This window comes from Mastacembelus armatus, chromosome 21 (assembly GCF_900324485.2).
Source record: "Mastacembelus armatus chromosome 21, fMasArm1.2, whole genome shotgun sequence".
NCBI classification, from domain to species: Eukaryota; Metazoa; Chordata; class Actinopteri; order Synbranchiformes; family Mastacembelidae; genus Mastacembelus; species Mastacembelus armatus.
The window spans coordinates 27,231,143-27,244,668 of record NC_046653.1 but is presented as its reverse complement, the minus strand read 5'-3'; the positions used below and the strand labels follow the sequence as shown (position 1 = coordinate 27,244,668).

Here is a 13,526-nt window from a genome sequence, read left to right as displayed (position 1 = left end):
TTGAATGCACCTGTGACTGATGGGGAGCGTGGTGGATTAACATTCGGCTCAGATAGATACATTGGAACAGCGGAGCACACGGGGACAGAGACGCGGTGAGAGGCCCACAGGTAGTCGGCCGTCGGAGGTTCCGGGAGTTAGGACGAGTATCGCTGGACCTGTAAGAAACGGGAAGTTGGGGACTCGTCTGAGGGTGATACGGAGGAGTTAACGTGACCGATACCGGACCAGGCGCCGTGACACGGAGGGAGCCGTGTGTCAAACGGAGCGACACCCGATGAAGACGCCGTATTGAGCACAACGCCAGATTGGGTCAGCAGGGCAGAGAGTATACTCTGCCCGCAAATGTGTGAGTATTGCTGACCGATCGTAGTACTCTGGGATCGTAACAGTGGGGAGCCGAGTCTAAAGTGTTAAAGGACAGTGATTCTGCCTTTTGTGTCTGTGTGCCGAGGTCGCCGTGGATCTTGAAGAAAGGCTGCATGCGGAACTGAGCAGACCCGAGAAGACGAAGACATCGCCCGTCTGATTTGTTAGCCGCTGTGATTGGTCCAGTACTTTGGGGGGGTTTTATTGTCCGGATATGTTTTTATGTTATTTGAATTTTTAATATTTTTGGCTAAGTTGATATAATAAATCAGATTAGTGTGACTTTGGTTGTTCCTTGAATGACTGCTGCTCCCACTTGGGTTACGTGAAAGGAAATTCGAATAGTCAGGTGGGGAACTTATACCCACTTTAAAAGGGCCCCTTTTTCGGGGTGGTTGGTCTCTGTCCTCCTCGTTGACAAATGTATTGTAGCACAAGAGATTTCAACATTTACTTTTCTGGGCAGACAAACCCAGTCAGGGATAAACAGAGGCAAAGTGAGAGACCAAAGGAAGGTTAAAGACATTAAACCAGTCCAAGAGAAACAATAAACCAACAGGAAGATTTTTTTAGCAGTTTGTGTTACAGCAACTTTTCTGTGTGATCAGACAAGATGGGTTAGCCATTGCTCCCCACGCCCACCATTGAAAATTGGGCAGTCATGACCCTGTTGCTGGTTCACCAGATGTCCTTCTTTGAACACGTTTGGTTGCTACTGACCACTACAACTTGTCAGAGTTGCTCAAATCTTTATGCTGCCCTTTTTCCTGCTTCTAACCTGTCAACTTAGAAAACTGACTGTTCACTTGCTGTCCAATATACCCCACTCCCTGAAAGGAGCCAAGATAATGAATCTAATGACAGAATGAGTTGTCGCCGGTCGGTATAAATATGGAGGCTACTGATGAAAAAATTGTTCCTGTTTCTGGTACTTGATCAAGACCATGAAGGAAAGCCAGAGGCATGTGGTGGCTGGACAAGGAATGAAAGGAGAGTGGCAGAAAGGCCAAAATAAACAGGTGTTCAATGACATGTGTTAAGAATCAAATTTCACCTTTGGACATTGATTAAAAGCAAATGCCTGTGTTTCCCTCTTTGTGTGAGGCAGTAAGCTGCAGATAAACCTGTGACCGCTGACTATACTGTGCATTCACTGAGGACTTTATTAGGAACACATATAGTATACATGCATTGCTACTACAATTATTTATTATTCTAGATACATGCTGCTGTTATGTATATTATATCATACTCAATATTGTCAAATATAAATCCAGGCTCACTGTATATATTGATATGTATAAATGCACATAATGTCCTGAACACAACTAACTACTTCATATAAAACAAACCGTTATATTGTGGATGATACTCTAATGCACTAGTGTTTTAAAAATAAATCTTCACAATCAAATTCTTTAAAGCCCATAAAACACACCACAGTTTTATTCTGACACTAAACAATGACTGTACAACAGTTATCAGTGTTAGTGTTAGACTATTTTACCTGGACAGAACAATTTCCTGAGGTGTTTATAAATTTCTCTCATTTTTAGTCCATATATGATTGGATTGAAAAGAGGATGATACAAAATCACTTGTAATGTCATTATTAAATGAACAGTTGTTGGGAAATTTGTCTCCAGTCGAGCTATAAGTCCATCAAATCCAAACGAACATGAGTAACTGATTAGAACAATCAGGTGAGGTAAACAGGTCTGTGCAGCTTTTCTCCTGACTTCTCTACCACTTTGAAAGCTGATTATAAATATCCTTATGTAGGTAAAAAGGATGAAAAGTACAGGGAGAATTAAAAGATTTACCAACGTAACCAAGCCAAATACATACAGTAATCTTGAACTCACACAGTGAAGTTTGTAAACTGTGCTGCTGCAAATGACTCCTTTAAAATTAAAGTTACACAGTTTAATATTGGCACTTATACAAATTGGCACTGATGTTTGACAAGCAGGCAGAATCCAAGCTATAACCAGTAAAATACAGATGTTTCTTTTTGTCATGATAGTTGGATACTGCAGAGGTTTACATATAGACACATACCTGTCATAGGACATGGCTGCCAACAGTAAAAACTCTGAACGGGCCAGAAAGAAATATATAAACCACTGAAAGAGACATGCAGGATATGATATGATCTGTTTTTCAGATAAAACATCAGTTAAAATCTTTGGGTAAAGAACAGTGCTGAGAAGAACAGAGTTCAGTAACAAAGCTGCAATGAAAATGTACATAGGTTTATGGAGGTTTTTGTGAATCACTATCAGACACACAATAGTAGAATTGAAGCAGATTATTAGAATATATGCTGTAAACATGATCACAAAATAAAGATATCTGTATTTGTGAACTTCCACATACCCATCAAGAGTTAAATATGTCACATTTAAGTTATTATCCATTAAAGATGTCTGAAACAAAGAGTTAGTCAGTGAAACATGTACAGAACTTCTCACAAGTGTCATACAACCTGCATCAGATCGTCTTATTCAGTAGTTGTTACTGACCTTGAAATGCACCTGTGTGGTCTAACAAGCACAGAAGCTCAGAGACTGGACAGTGGTCGGTTTGAGTCTGTGCAATGTTTTTATCAAATGGACTCACCCCCATGGATCTCATTAGACTCTGCACCAACTTACAACTCCAGAGACCTCACAGTTGTTTGGCTTTGTTTATTTACTGACGTATTGTGTTTAGTTGCTACTGTGGTGCTTTCTTCAGTGTTTCTTTGTTTAATGGAAGTGTTGTGTTGTTTGTTGTGTTATGGAAGCACTTTGGTCAATGTTGAGTTGTGTTTAAGTGCCATACAAATAAAGTTTAATTGGACTCATATTTACATTATGTGTTGTAGTGTATCAGATTTTTTTTACCCTCCAGGTGATTCCGCCTTGATGTTTCCCCAGTGTGAACAGACCAGTCCAGATGCCCTTTGTAAGAGCCTACAATTCCTGCTATTCTGGAGCTGCACTGGCCCTGTCATGTAGCCATCAACACTTGGGCCTTGTCAGAGTCACTTAGATCCTTATACTGCCCTTTTTCATGTTTCCAACACATCAACTTCACTAACTGATTGGTCACTCTCTGCAAGTTTGCACAGAGCTAGTCAGATGAACTAGGCTTTGATGATCAAACTCAGCCACGTTATGGACTACCTAGTGTCTGTACATGCTAAGTGTGTAGTCACCTGTCATGGGTGTTTCTGTAGCATACTGCTGCAAACAAAGAAGGAAACAGACATTTGCAAAAGTCTACAGGGAAACTGTGAAGAAGAGTGCAACAGCCATTCCAGGATGATATCACCTGCACTATGTGCTCTGCCAGAGTGCTTCTCTTCAGTGGTATAGTATTGACATCAGTGTGTTCAGGCCCAGATTGTTTCAAGTTCAGTGAGAGTGCAGGCTGGCAGGGGAGAAGGTTGGGGACAGGAGCAATCACACTCAGGCACCGTACAGGGCGAACATGTCTAGTGTTAGTTGACCTTTACTGAGCCTTTTATTATCACAGCTATACACCTGTTTAGTCTTCCAAATATACAGTCTAACTGTCATGTAGTAGCAATGCAATTTTAAACTGTAGATAATTTGGACAATAAAGTTGATTGTGACTGCGTATCTCTTGTAAGGAAAATGCCAATGAACCATACTGGAAGGTTCAGTAGGTCATTATCATCTTGCTATACAGTTTTTGCTGTCATTGTTACACTAACACTCAAATCGGCTGTGAAGCACAGCGCAATGGATTAATGAAATTAATGAATGATAACAGCCTTCTCAGCCTACTAGCAGGTTTATTAGCCCACTGCTGACCTATATATTCAGCACTGTGCAGAATTTTAGGCAGTTTTCATGTTTTAGATTCTTGTCACACAACACCATCAGGTGTGCGATTGGTTCCTGGTTCATTGAGCAGGAAAGTAAGCCCATAAAGAACCCACTAGAGTTCATGAAGAACTATTTTCAGAAGCAAGAAGAAGCTGGAGTCCGGCAGCAGATGGTCTGAACCCCACAGAGCCCGGATCTGGGCAATGAGGTGTGAGTCTGGGATTACATGAAGAGACAGAAGACACTGGGACAGCCTGAATCTACAGAACTACAGCAGTTTCTTCAAGGTGCTACAAAGTACTAGGAGAAACTCTGTCAGGTCCAACCAAAGAGAACTGCTGCTGTTTTAAGTGTTTAAGTGGAGATCTTCACATACTAATTAGATTTAGGTATGTTCCCTTTACTGCACTTGGATGATCTTAATTGATAATTGAAAAAATATATTGTAAATACATTATATATATAGAAAAATATGTATATGACTTAAATTAAAAGCATATAACCCATATGGAGAAGATTTACCCTTATTTATTGCTTTTAAAACTGATAATCAAGAGACCGACTGATCCCAAACAGGACCAGGGACCCTCTATAATGGAATTGATATTACACAGCAGGAAGTTCAAGAAACCACAATGAGACACTATTTTTCTTTTGAAAGCCCAGAAAATCTACAGCCCTGTTTTTAGGATGAAATAAAATGGGACTCTTATAGATGTTAGTACATTAGACTATTTTACCTGGACAGAACAATTTCCTGAGGTGTTTAGAAATTTCTTTCATTTTTAGTCCATATATGATTGGATTAAAAATAGGATGATACAAAATTAATTGTAACGACATTATTAAATGCACAGTTGTTGGGAAATTTGTCTCCATTCGAGCTATAAGTATATCAAATCCAAACAGACAAGAATAATTGATTAGAACAATCAGGTGAGGTAAACAGGTCTGTGCAGCTTTTCTCCTGACTTCTCTACCACTTCGATAGGTGATTATAAATATCCTTATGTAGGTAAAGAGGACGAAAAGCACAGGCAGAATTAAAAGATTTATCAAAACAACCAGTCCATATATATATACTACTCTTGACATCACACAGTGAAGTTTCAAAATTAAACTGCTGCAAATTATTCCTTTGTAATTAAAGTTACAGAGTTTAAAGTTAGAACTGATTACAACTGGGGCTGCAAACTGACCAGCAGGCAGAATCCAAGCTACAACCAGGAAAATAAAGATATTTTTTTTTGTCATGATAGTTGGATACTGCAGAGGTTTACATATAGACACATACCTGTCATAGGCCATGGCTGCTAACAGTAAAAACTCTGAATAGCCTAGACAATAATATATAAACCACTGAAAGAGACAGGCTGAATATGATATGATCTGTTTTTCAGATAAAACATCAAACAGAATCTTTGGGTAAAGAGCAGTGCTGAGAAGAACAGAATTCAGTAACAAAGCTGCAATTAAAATGTACATAGGCTCATGGAGGTTTTTGTGAATCACTATCAGACACACAATAGTAGAATTGAAGCAGATTATTAGAATATACGCTGTGAACAGGATCACAAAATAAACAAATCTGTATTTGTGAACTTCCACATAACCATCAAGAGTTAAATATGTCACATTTAAGTTAATATCCATTAAAGATGTCTGAAACAAAGAGTTAGTCAGTGAAACATGTACAGAACTTCTCACAAGTGTCATACAACCTGCATCAGATCGTCTTATTCAGTAGTTGTTACTGACCTTGAAATGCACCTGTGTGGTCTAACAAGCACAGAAGCTCAGAGATTGGACAGTGGTTGGTTTGAGTCTGTGCAATGTTTTTATCAAATGGACTCACCCCCATGGATCTCATTAGACTCTGCACCAACTTACAACTCCAGAGACCTGACAGTTGGTTTTGTTTTTAGTGTGTTCGTTATGTAATGGAAGCACTTTTGTTTGATATTGAGTTGTGTTTAAGTGCTATTAAATGTTTGCATTGCAGTAATCAAGTCTGGAACTGATTAAAGCATGGATGGCTATCTCGAGGTCATCACCACTCAGAAAGGGTTTAGGTTTGGCCAACAAGCAATTGATAAAAACTCATCTTGTTATCAATATGTTTATCAAACTTCAAATAACTGTCAAATAGCACCCCCGGAGTTCTGATGGTTACGCTGAACCTTGAGGACAGTGTGCCAAAGCCAGCCATCACAGAATCCCTCTGTTTTATCTTCATTTAAACAAAGACAATGTTGGCTTAACCACTTGATGTCATTAATACAGTCAAATTGTTATGAGTCCCCTTTTGGAACTTCCTGCCGGGGGACCTTTATGCTGAAGGGACTTCCTGTTTTCCCCTCTGCATCGGTCCCTGGCAGCTTTACGTTTGTCACTGATCATTTTCACCTGTGCTCATTTATCTGTTGTCTCAGCCTCTATAAGTACTCCCTGTACTCCTTTGTTCTCTGCTGAAGCATTGACATGTGTAGATGGTTGCAGATTGTCTGAGGATAGTGAGTTTTTTGTTATATGCCTCACGTGGCAGACTGCGCCGCCTATCCGGCTAGCATTTGTTTACTGGGACATCCGGTTGTGTTTATGTTTCTTTCCTGAGCCCTGGCAATTCCAGGAGAATTATTAAAGCCTTGTTGTCCTGCATTTGGGTCCTGTCTCTCCTTCCTCTCTCCAGCACTCCAAACACGTAACACAAATAAATGATTTTGTGAGTCATTTTGCTCTGGGTTTAAAGGTAGATAGATTTGCAGATCATCTGCATAACAGTGGAAAGACAAATTATGCCTGGCTATAATTGACCCAAGTGGTAATAAATATAATGAGAAAAGAATAGGACCAAGAATAGAACCTTGAGCAACTCCACAAGAACAAGATTTGCAACCTGTAGTTAATAATTCAATTAAGATTTGGATACAGTTTAGACAACAATATGGTCTATCCGAAGCTTCTCTCCATGTACCTATTATAGGCAATCATTTATTTCTGCCATTATCAATGATGGCTTCATTGTATTTTCTTTTTGGCTGGCTTTTTGCTTGATTTACCTTACTGTCTGTCGTGTTTTTGTCTGCTGGCGTGGAGTCGCCTGCTGTTTTAGGCGTCTGTGTAACAAATTTATCCATTGTTATGCCCACTAATCATTGCGTCGCTGTGTTAAGGTTTGCTTATTGTCCGCTACAATTAAGTGCCGATGTTAAACATTTATTTCCCACACCATGGTTCCTCTTGTTTCCCTCTATTTGTGTTTTTTAATGACATGTTTCTTTGTATGTGGTTGTTTTATTTTGCGCGTATGGTGTTTGTCAGTAAAGAAAATTATGAATTAGGATATACACAAAATTAGACTCCCGTTCGCTGCGTCTCACCTGTCACGGCGTCACGCCCCACCTCAGAGTTTGAGAATCACTGGCTTATGATCATGGATCCCAAAGCTGGAAACTGTTTCTGGGGAGAGGGACATTTGCAACATCTTACTAAACCTGCTGTGATCCAGGAGAAACAACAGTAAATGTTGGGTAGATGATTTCACAGATAGATATAGCCCAGAGTCATCTGCATAGCAGTGGTAATTAATGCAGTGCTACCTAATAACATTGGCTAGGAGAAACATATATTAGGTGAACAGAATCGGTCCTAGCATAGAACCTTGTGGAACTCCCTGACTAACTTTTGAGTGCATGGAAGGTTCATCATGAACAAATTGGATTCTGCCTGATAAATAAGATTGGAATCAATTTAATGCTGTTTCTTTGATTCCAATCACATGCTCCAGTCTCTGTAATAAGATGCTGTGGTCGGTGGTGTCAAAAGCAGCACAAGTACAGAGTTGAGTCCATTATCTTAGGCTAAAAGATGATCGTTGGTGACTTTTAACAGTGTTGTTTCTGTACTTTGATGACTCTAAATCCTGATTTAAAATCTTCAAATAGTTAATTTCTGTGTAAGTGGTTTGATAGCTGCTTAGCAACAGCTTCTTCAAGGATTTTAGAAATAAATGGGATATGGAAACGCGATTTATACACTGAAGTGACTTATATACATTTCTTTTCCTTTGAGTCACCTTCACCTGCTTCCATAAAAGCCCTGGTTCTTCACAACCTTGGCGCCAGTTTGTCCATTTACCCACGCGGTAGTGGAAAGTCCCTCTGTTTGAGATACTTAACTTTGTTGCTAATTACTTACCTGGTCTTTTTTTCACCCTTTTCCAGATCCCTCGCCTCCCGGTTAAAGCCGGTGTTCCGTGATCTGCGGCTGGAACTCTGTACATGCTGAATCCCTGCTCGTTCCTGGAGATCCTTCATTCTCTTTAAGTTCTCCAGTGATTTTGTGTTAAATAAAACCTTTTGAATCTGCACTTGGGTCCCGTTCTGATTCCTGGAACCGCACCTATAATGTTCTCTGATATAGTGTTATGAATGTGTTTGTGGTGGTGGTGAACGAAGAGAGGAGAGGACCCAAATGCAGGACACAAACTTTATTAAACCTGGATCAACCAGGCTCAGGCAAGCAAACTAAATATCTCTGCCACTCGGCGGACAGGCACAAAAAACTAAAAACAGGCGAAACACACTCCTCGACAAAGGTAATACACACATTAATGCTCCAACACTGAACAAAGAAAAACAGGTGATATACATAGACTCGGGACAGAACTAATTAACACAGGTGAAGCTAATCTTTACTGATGAACATAAAGCTACCCAAGATCGACACAGGATAAACAGGAAACTAACTAACATAAAAGTCCAAGACCGGAACTCAAAAATCCATCCCCATAACATATACATCTCTGCACCCGACCCACAGCCAATCATCACTTCAATTACTCTAATACTTTGTTTTAAACATGATGTTATAATGATTGATCTCATCCACCCACAACCCACAACACACCTGCAATTAGTCAGAATGTCTGTGAAGATTCTCAGTTGTCGAGGGGAAGTTATCTAAAGGTTGAGTCATGTCAACTGGACTTTCAGTTTTTTAAGTCGAAATATTTCACCACCCATCCAAGTGGCTTCATCAATCTGAGAAAAAGCTGGTCTGGAAACTCTAATTTATCTCCCAGGTTGGTTTCAATACACCCTAGTGCCATAGGCTCATTAGGTTAGCTATGTAAAGATCGTTAGACCCATACTCCTGAGTTGGTTTCACTTTACACCTGGCCTGAATAGGCTCATTAGGTGAACAAAAGGAGTGAGCTCAGGTGGGGGTCGTTAGGTTCTAATGGTAGACTCATGTGACCCCTCTGATTCACCAAGAATGTGTCCTCCCTGGAAAACATTTGATTTGTTCCTCAATTTCCTGGGAATAGATGAAAGGGCAACCTGGTAGATCTGGTGATGTGACGGTCTGATTTCTGATCAGCCACGAATGATTTGACAAGCCCCACCAGTGACTCCTGAATCACAACAGCCACGTTAGCAGAATTCAGAGTTACCCCTTTACATTTTACCTGTGTCTTCCCTCTCTGCGTATGGTAAGCATAGCATTTGGGTCCACCTGACACAAACTCTCTGATGAAATCATCCTCACCGTCCTCACCACACAACTCATCTGTCAATTCCCCCAGGTATGGTCCTAGGGGAGGGGTCCACTCCCCGGGTCTAGATGTGAAGATAAGAGAATCAGTATAACAGTACGGAACTCTCTGTTGCAACTTGTCCAGTAGGTCGTACAACATGAGCTGTTGTCACTGCGTCAATGAACACATTCACATCATCTACCGCACCACTGAACCATTGCTATTTCATCGGAGATGAAACAGAACTGTCTAACATCAAAATGGTCACTAAACATTAGCTCTGAATTAGCGTGAATCTCTCAGGCTCTGTAATCAACTCACATGACCCCAAATTGGTTCTCATGCTAAACCTTCCCCACAGGGAGTTTAGAAGTAGCTTGTTGCAGCTCCTGACTGTCTTATTGACAGCTATCTTGTCAGGGTTTAGTCTGATGCCTTCATGAGCAAAATAGTCTGCGACATATTTTTTTTCTGTTTTGGTGTGTTTGGGGCAGCCCGATGCCTCTTGTTTCCATTTTAGAAATGTCTTGACATAGTCTTTGAACAAAGTGTCAGTCTTTTTTGGAAAATGCCACACTTCATTAATGCAAAGGGTCCTTATACCCCTTTTCAACTGCTTTTTCAAGTTCAAAAGAAATCCATGTCCCGGTCAGCTGCCTCTCATGGTCACTGTGCTTTCACTCACTGACCTGATTCAACTCCTCACTGCATGTCCGGCAGAGAGGGAACATGAGCTTGTGATGGCAGCTGTGGGGCAGAACAGGATGGTACAGCCCTCTAGGTGGTAAGACTAGCCCAAAAAAATTTTCAGTACTGGCAAAATTGCCTACTATTATCTCTGGGTGGCCTATCGGATAATCTTTTTTGGCCTGCACAATTGGATAAAGACTTGTGAAGTCATAATAGTGTACTTTTTCCCCTACTGCACAGTCTGTCACATGTGGGAGTTTCATAGATTTTGTCCTGCTGCCGAAAAGCGCATCCCTAGGGTTCAGGCGCTCAGGTTTCTTGTAATCCGCAAGAAATGTCTTGACAGCTGAATTTGTCTATTTTAACTGATTCCACTCACACTCCCACATCACAATCACAGTGAGCCCAGGAAGAATCCATAGAGCCTCGACCTTATTGTTAAACTGTGCATAAAGCCCCACATTATTAGCAGAGGATTCTGGGTAACACTTGATGCAGCGATAAAAGTAACAGCCAGAAAATTCAAAACATGTGTTTGAGGCAACATCGAACCCATCCACCCAGTACGAACCCACCTTGTGTTCACCCCCTCTGAGCGCGTCTAATCACTCGCTTTTCAGAATAAGCCAGATATTCCAGCTACTGCACAGACACATCTGAAAATACTTTATTACACTTAATGTACATCGCCCCGTATGTGAGAGCAAGAGTATCATGAGGCAGGAAGAGCTTCTTAAATTCTCCCATACAGCTTGATGCCAGAGTTGTGAAAGCAAAAGGGTCCACCTGTGTACACTGCATAAATGCTGTGCGGTAGATCATGCAGGCCTTCCACAGTACTTCCACATCATTGTGGCAGTAATGGCTCAGCTCACCCTGCATTTTAAATGGTGTGTCTTTAACCTCATTATACCATCAAAGTCTAAGGCGGCCGGTGTTTTAGCCAGGCTCATAGGCAGAAAGCTGTACGAGTCAATCCATCGCTGACTGTAATCGTCATCGTACATCAGAATTACTCTGCTGCCCTTCATAATCACAAAGTATTCAAGTATTATATAGCTATCAATACCGGAAGCATTATGAACAATGAATGTGTACCCCTTATACATATTACATCCAAACGCAGCCACGCAATTAACACTAGTGTAACAAAATGGGTAGGGGTCGCTCATCTCATTCATTTCCATGGCACAGACATAATTGGCCTCATGCTTCCCATCACTGTACCTGGTTTCAAAGTCATACAGAATATAATTGTCACGGGGTTACTCTTCTGCCTCTTTAAGGGGTGGGGGCTGTATTTAGCACTGATGCACCATGCCTCCTCTGAGTGCCCCACAGTGCATGCAGTGGGGCGCTGCACACTGTGTCTAGGGCTCTGCTTACAACTCCTGTAAATTTTTCCACACTCCTCACAATATTTCATAGTAGCACAAGGTATCATATGGTGATCAGGGTCCAGCAATTTGTGATTCTGAAAACAGTGCATGGATTTATAAATGCACCTGCACTTATAACATTTGACAGTGGGCCCAGGGTACTGCTCACATACTGCGAAGCAAACATTATACTTGCGTTTACAATTATGTAACAGTGGTGTCTCAAAGGTGTTGTAACAGTACTCACAGACATATGAGGCTCCCAAAAAACCCTTAGGGTTTATTATCAGATAATAGTGGGCATCATGTAGCTACAGCCAGATGGTTCGTGGATGAGGGGAGTTGTGTGTTTGGAAACAGAGCGGCCATTTTCTACCACCACTATGATGAAAAATTATAATTTTTACCCCTAATTCTCTTTCGAATCTAGTTACATCACTAAAAGCCACCTGCTGTGTGTGCTGGAGACCTAAAGATTCATGTAGTTCTTTAGCATGGTGTAATATTTCCAGATCCCCCAATGAGGGGTTTTCTGAACAGATAACACACACACTGAAACATACATTATTGTCTGAAGTGTCATTATGACTGCACAAATGCTTTCCCTTTCTTGACAAAATTTCACCATAAGGTACACGACCCAGCTTCAGCCGTGCCCATAGATCAACAGGTGGGGTCACACAGGGTGTTTGCAATAGTGACCTCTCACACAGCCCCTCAGACGGCTCTGTGAAACCCTGACTTGCGCTGTATTGGTCAAAGCGCCAAAGTCTACTGTAGGGAATAATGTAGCCACATCACTTTGAGATGAAACAGCTGCAGTGATATCTTCTTGCTCACACAGTAGTGTTGGTGAAATCAGATGCTCCAGGAATCGTGTTGCAGATGCTGTCTCTGAGGCCCACAGCTCGTACTCATCATCAACCCTAGATCCTGATTCATCAGCACTATTCTCCTGCTCCTGCCCATTCTCCTCCTTCTTCCTCTCTGTTGCAGGGGTCCTGTATGATAGGGCGCCTCTCAGTCTCTTATCAGGCTGAAAATCATCTAGATGTACACACAGATATACCAATTAAAAACACAGAATTTATAAATGAATATTTACCAAACTAAAATTAGTGATGAGATGCATTTTTTTCTCATACTCTCACTGTCATAATCCCTCTGGTGTACACTGGGAGTTATCACATCCTCCTGTCGCTTTGGTATTAGAAAACGGGGCTTGATTGTTCCTGTCTGCACCACAAAACATAGTAAGATTATCAACGATGCTGGCACTAAAACACTGATTCTCTTTAAATTAATATTATTCTCACCGTCAACACCGTTACCTGTTGAAACAACCATTTTCAATAGACCCATAGTATCAGACTGTGAAAAACCTATACAACTTTATAAAAACATTGTAGAATAAAAAGATAAAGCATACATACCTCCAACAACCATCTGGTCTGTCGATTCGCGGTCCACCAATGCTTTCGAAGCAGCACCTGATGGATTTAAGCTTTTTTCAAATATAATAATATAATTTCAATACACTCAACCCCCGCGCTCACTCACAATAAAGCAGTCAAACAAAGGGCCCACATACCTGAAGGGAAGATCAGTATATTTCCTCTAATTTTACTATCGGCCACGTCCGAAAAAAGTTCTGCTCCGCTCCTCCCGCAGGTATTAAATACCACGGACCGGATGCTACGTAACACGCTC

At 41.0% G+C, this 13,526-nt stretch overlaps 2 protein-coding genes across 2 annotated transcripts; both read right to left on the bottom strand.

Annotated features, from left to right (window-relative positions):
* Positions 1 to 1,874: 1,874 nt before the first annotated feature.
* Positions 1,875 to 2,789, bottom strand: LOC113123895 (olfactory receptor 11A1-like; the record flags this gene model as incomplete). The annotated part of the gene is made up of 1 exon (XM_026296259.1): positions 1,875 to 2,789. A coding segment is annotated over exon 1 (915 nt), but the record flags the coding sequence as incomplete, so codon positions are not given.
* A 2,145-nt stretch (positions 2,790 to 4,934) lies between these two features.
* Positions 4,935 to 5,861, bottom strand: LOC113123218 (olfactory receptor 11A1-like). Its single transcript, XM_026295038.1, has one exon. The coding sequence runs from the start codon at positions 5,859 to 5,861 to the stop codon at positions 4,935 to 4,937; it is 927 nt and encodes a 308-aa protein (XP_026150823.1).
* Between the last annotated feature and the right edge of the window lie 7,665 nt (positions 5,862 to 13,526).